Source organism: Mauremys mutica, chromosome 11 (assembly GCF_020497125.1).
Source record: "Mauremys mutica isolate MM-2020 ecotype Southern chromosome 11, ASM2049712v1, whole genome shotgun sequence".
Taxonomy (NCBI): Eukaryota; Metazoa; Chordata; order Testudines; family Geoemydidae; genus Mauremys; species Mauremys mutica.
In genome coordinates, this window is record NC_059082.1 from 85,854,138 (window position 1) to 85,860,156 (window position 6,019).

Consider the following 6,019-nt stretch of genomic DNA (forward strand, 5'->3'; position numbering starts at 1 on the left):
ATTGTTCCAGGCTCTCTGCAGACTCATGTAGGTATTTCTGCATTGGTTATATTCAGTTCACAGTGCTGTTTTCTTTGCAGTCATAACAGCTACTTTTTCCCATTAAATCTGAGATTCTGAAGAACAAGAAAGTAGTTTAAGAGAGGCATTGGTATGCTGTACTACTGCATACCAGCTTAATCTGAGCCATGGTTTAAGACAACTAATATTCTAGAGGTACCTGGATTCCAATATCCTCATCATCTTTTTCCTTTATGCTGCTTTTCCTGGTGAGGATCGCAGCAGCAGCAGCATAGAAAGTAGGGAGGGCCAGACCTTCTTTTCCTCCACAATAGGTTCCAGCTCCTCCTGGGGGATTCCCCAGCATTCCCAGGCCAGGTGGGAGATATAATCCCGCCTGCATGTCCTGGGTTGGCCTCGGGGACTCTGCCCAGTGGGACATGCCCAGTAGAGTCCAATGGAAGTTTCTGTGGGCATCCTTATCAGGTGCCTGAACCAACTCAGCTGGCTCCTCTCAATCCAGAGGACTAGGCTTTTTTCTTAAATAGTCACTTAACTTTTTTCTATTCAAAACTGTCTTATCTTAAGAACTTTCAAAAGCTGCTTTAGGACCCAATCCTACAAACATTTTACTCATGTGAGGAGTAGCATCAGTTGGTAAAGCTACTCAGGTTCAGAAGCATCTACAGACCTGAGCCTGTAGATATCTTTGTACTAATTACTTGCCAATTAGTTTTGTCTGCAAATATGTGAAAGATGAAGGTCTTGTGACCTTTGATGCTTTCAGTTTTTGTTTTGTAAGCAGCAATTTAGTTTTCACTTTGTTTTATCAGATTGTATCACCTACTGCTAAAAATTACTAATTAACTAAAAATGTTACTCATTTCATCTTAATTTGTTTGTCCACCACATTTTCAAAATTAGTGAAGGTATAATACAGATAGTAAGCAGTTCTCTCTGAAACATCATAACTAAATTGATTACACATTCCTATACCATTAAAGCCTGAAAAAGAACTTCAAATTAAACTGAAAGCACAAAACCAAAATTCCTGTTTTATAATGTACAGAGTTCACTACTGTGTCTACAAGGACTAGTGAATATGTAGTTAAGTCTGGTGAAGGATTTAGCCTTGAGAGATACTTCTCCCCTGCAGGCAAATATATTATATAACATCCCAAAGAAAAGCTGCCCAAGAAAGGATGAAGTGGCAAATTTAACACTGCCAAAAAGGCATTACTTAAAAACTGTCAATTGCAAATACGAATAAAGCTTTAAATATGCAATTCTAAAGACACTATTTTTGTAAAAGCCTTTTACATGTTTTTGGTGAGGTTTAAATTGGTTTAACCCTTAATTTCTTTGTGCTGTTTACACTATTAAAATTATTTTAACATAACTTTCTATAGGGTATATACTAGCCAGGAATGTAGCTGTTTGTAAACTGAGGCTGATGCACATCTGTTAGACAGTCAGATATAACACTGCAATCTGGAACTAGTGACATGTTACTTCATGTGGGAAAGATCTACTCAGTTCCCCATTTAAAAAGCACACTTCTCTGAAATATTTCTGCCTACATAATACCCTGACTACTGTAGTTCAAAGAAATTAAAGAAAATCTCCTTTTCATTCAGCTGTTACTCTATGTATTTATAGTCAGTTTTGCTGTTTCCACTTGTATAGGTAATAAGGTAATAATTGGAGATATACCAATCTCCTAGAACTGGAAGGGACCTCGAAAGGTCATCGAGTCCAGCCCCCTGCCTTCATTAGCAGGACCAATTTTTGCCCCAGATCCCTAAGTGGCCTCCTCAAGGATTGAACTCACAACCCTGGGTTTAGCAGGCCAATGCTCAAACCACTGAGCTATCCCTAGGAGGGTATAATTAGGCCCCACTCTCGAAATCAGATCTGTGCAAGTGAACCTCTGGTGCTTATGTCGAGTTCTAAAGTCCTGGATTAGAGCATTAAAACAAGATCCTCTCTGCCTGTCTCACTGGCTTCTGACCAGGAAAATGAGAGCGATCCCAGTTTTAAATGGGTCAGTGTCAGCAATAACCTCAATGATCTGACCAACGTTTTCCTGAGTAAAAGAGGTCTTGGTAAGGCTAGGTGTGTACTACTGCTTAGCAGACAATTTGCCTACAAAGTCAACATGTTACCTAACTGGTAGCTCTGGAAAGCACTTTGGGATAACCAGAATATGATGGGTGCAATAGAAAACCCAGTTTTACTCTGTTCTCTCATTCACTACACTACTGTTTTTCTCAGGAAATGAGACTAACCTTTATGGATTTCACAGCAGTCCCTGTGTAACGTTCTAGCCACCGATCCTTCCATTATTCCATGAGACATCAGCACCTGCAGGAACCGTCGATGACCATCAGTCATCTGGGTAGCCATTGAAATGTTACACTAGGTTTAGAAAGCTGCAGAAGGAATAAACTGGAATTAGATGCACACATTCAAGCAAAATATTTATCTATACGCACATTTGTAAATACCTTCTATCAAATCAATCCAGATCTGATACTGAAGAAAGAAAAATAAGTTCCCAACAGCACAAATTATTTTGATCTTTATATAAGATTCCAAATGAGATTTCAATTTCACAGGTACCTTTTAGGAGTTCCACACATAGCTTTAGTTAGTTTTAATCCTATCCCTTTCCTGGAAAAAGTTAACATACCAGGGAGACAAGAAATGATATTAGGGCAAACAAGCATATTCATGAAATTTTAGCTCAGAATGCACATTGGGCTTAACGTCAATGTTCTAGGGCGGTGGTTCTCAAACTTTTGTACTAGTGATCCCTTTCATGTAGAAATCCTCTGTGTGCAACCCCCCCCCTTATAAATTAAAAACACTTTTTTATCTATTTAACACCATTATAAATGCTGGAGGCAAAGCAGGGTCTGGATTGGAGGCTGACAGCTCACGACCCCCCAGGTAATAACCTCACGATCCCCTGAGGGATCCCGACCCCCAGTTTGAGAACCCCTGTTCTAAGGTATTTGTTATGAAGACACTATCACTACTTCACAGGACTCTTTCAGATATGAAATACAACATTGCATGCATTATGCCATTGTACTAGCCAAATAAAATAGTGGTATTACAGTTCTCAGTCTCTCAGTTTCCCCACCTGTAAAATGAGGGAAATGATACTGCCATCCTTTGGAAAGCACTTTGAGATCCACTGAAGAAAAGCGTTATATAAAAGCTAGATATTATTATTACAATCAATAAAACAATCGGTATAGTTTTGTGTTCAATCCATCTTCTGGTCATTTTATCAGAATAATATTGTCTTGTCTACTTAGCCCTAGTCTACACTAGGAGGGGGGATCAATCTAAGTTACACAACTTCAGCTACGAGAATAACGTAGCTGAAGTCGACGTACTTAGATCGACTTACCGTGGTGTCTTCACAGCTCCCCCATCAACTCTGCCTGCACCTCTCGCAGCGCTGGAGTACAGGAGTCAACAGGAAAGCACTCCAGGTCGATTTATCCCATCTAGACTAGATGCGATAAATCGATCCCCACTGTATCGATTGCTGCCCGGGATAGTGTGGACATAGCCTAGACAGTAAAAGGCCAAGCATGTGGTCTGTGTGCTAAATAAAAGCATCCCACTGAACCCTTCTCCACCGTTTGGGACACCATCCTCGGTGAGAGAAAACCCACAGCCAGATAAGAAAGAGGCAAGAAACAAATATTAGGGCAAAGTGATAAATACTAGTTACCCTAAGCTAGTGGCGCTCAACTTTTCAAGACTACTCTACTCCTTTCAGAAGTCTGATTTGTCTTAAGTACCCCAAGTTTCACCACACTTAAAAACTACTTGCTTACAAAATCAGACACAAAAATACAAAAGTGTCACAGCACACTATTACTGAAAAATTGCTTACTTTCTCATTTTTACCATATATTACAAAATAATTAATTGGAATATAAATATTGTACTTGCATTTCAGTGTCTAGTATCTAGAACAATATAAAACAAGTCACTGTCTGTATGAAATTTTAGTTTGTACTGACTTCACTAGTCCTTTTTATGTAGCCTGTGGTAAAATGAGGCAAATATCTAAATGAGTTGATGTACCCCACGGAAGATCTCTGCATACCCCCAGGGATACACATAACCCTGGTTGAGAATCACTGCCCTAAGCCCTTCTGTGTACTGAACAACTCTGCCCACATTTGCCAGTCATACTGGCACATAATAAATGATGTTAAAATCCTGAACTGTTTACTTTTCTTTAGCATTGGCACATGGAATACTGTTTCTACTCCCTGGCCTTTCTAACCAATGCCAAATGCCGCCACAGGAAACAATATGCTGCAAGACTGAAGTAGCCTTTGCACCAGGAACAGAACTTGTAACTTCTCTATTCACACCACACAGATGTAAGAGCTCAGTTACTCCCCAAACTCTCAAAGCTATCACCAGCCAGAGAGTATACTGCCGGGGGCAGTGTCTTACCAACAGCTTTAGGGGCTGGATGAAAAGAAAATTCACAAAAGGTTTACGGTGTGTTTGGGGCTCATTCTCTCTCTAAAGTATCAGAGGGGTAGCTGTGTTAGTCTGGATCTGTAAAAGCAGCAAAGAGTCCTGCGGCACCTTATAGACTAACAGACATATTGGAACATGAGCTTTCGTGGGTGGCGACGAAGTGCGTATTCACCCACAAAAGCTCATGCTCCACTACGCCTGTTAGTCTATAAGGTGCCACAAGACTCTTTGCTGCTCTCTCTTTAAAGTAAATTGACCAAAACCTACTGAAGCCCATTCTATCCAAAGCTTCATCTGCCCCCTGCCAACGGGCCACTGTGCTCCCCTGGAGATTCAGTCAGAGGTAACAGTTCAGACTCTGTGATCTTTGGCCTCTTGCCTGACTGGGGCACCCACTTACAGCCAGTTGTGACATGGTTGCTTTCCATGCTTTGAAATGATTTGAGATCCACCAAATTCACGTCACCCTTGGCAAAAAAAAGAGTCCTCCAATGGAGGTAACTTTCAGTCACTACTGCCCAGGGCTGGAGTGTTACTAAGATGGCATGTGAGGCCCAGCCCCAGGCAGGCAGCTGGCATGGGAAATGCTGAGGTTCCTCCTGCCCACTAGGTAGTTCAAGTCTCATGCACACATGCCCTTGCCTTTAAATTGTAAATGAGGGAATTAATTTTACCCTGAACCTACCTCCTCCAAATCCCTCGCAATCTACCCTACCCCCTCCAATGCCCTCCCCACAATTTACTCTGCCCCCAACCTACCTACCCCACCTCCTTCCACTCCCCACAACCTACCCTCCCCACAACTTACCCTGCCACCTACCTACCCTGCCGCCTCCCACTCCCCACATCCTACCCTACTCCTCCCAATGCCCTCCCCTTACGCTGCCCCCAACCTACCTCCCCACCTACCACTCCCCACAACCTACCCTGCCACCTACCTACCTACCCCACTACCTATCCTGCCCCTCCCCTCCCCACAACCCAACCTGCCGCCTGCCCCCCCGCTCACCCCTTTGATTGGCCCGGCGCTCTTCCTTTTTCGGGCGGGAGTCGAGGATTCGGCGCTCGCCGCTGTTGCCTGCTGACATCGATAACTCGGCTGATCTGAGTCCGCCTCCTTCCCTCCAGCAACCCCGCCCCCGCGCGCTGCCCCTCCCCCTCCAGCAACCCCGCCCGCGCCGCTATCCCTCCCCCCGCCCCCGCGCGCTGCCCCTCCCCCTCCAGCAACCCCGCCCGCGCCGCTATCCCTCCCCCCGCCCCCGCGCGCTGCCCCTCCCCCTCCAGCAACCCCGCCCGCGCCGCTATCCCTCCCCCCGCCCCCGCGCGCTGCCCCTCCCCCTCCAGCAACCCCGCCCGCGCCGCTATCCCTCCCCCCGCCCCGCGCGCTGCCCCTCCCTCCGCCGTTACCCCTCCCCCCTCCAAGAAGCCCGAGCGCGCCGCTAAGCCAGCAGGCGTTACCCCCCCCCCGCGCGCTGCCCCTCCCCCTCCAACAACCCCA

The 6,019-nt window shown here is 45.0% G+C and overlaps 1 protein-coding gene across 5 annotated transcripts in view; it reads right to left on the reverse strand.

Annotated features, from left to right (window-relative positions):
* The window catches only part of NSMCE1 (NSE1 homolog, SMC5-SMC6 complex component), a 26,893-nt gene extending 21,224 nt beyond the window's left edge, over window positions 1-5,669 (reverse strand). The window contains exons 1-3 of one of the 5 annotated variants that reach the window (XM_044979392.1): window positions 5,531-5,644; window positions 3,422-3,587; window positions 2,289-2,432 (exon numbers count right to left, since the gene is read on the reverse strand). In XM_044979392.1, the coding sequence (XP_044835327.1) occupies window positions 2,289-2,406 (118 nt within the window). In that variant the 5' untranslated portion in view covers window positions 2,407-2,432; window positions 3,422-3,587; window positions 5,531-5,644. Of the gene's footprint in view, window positions 1-2,288; window positions 2,433-3,421; window positions 3,588-4,921; window positions 5,227-5,530 lie in introns of those variants that run through there. The other 4 variants (XM_044979393.1, XM_044979390.1, XM_044979394.1 and 1 more) reach the window with 4 other exon arrangements.
* Window positions 5,670-6,019: the final 350 nt, after the last annotated feature.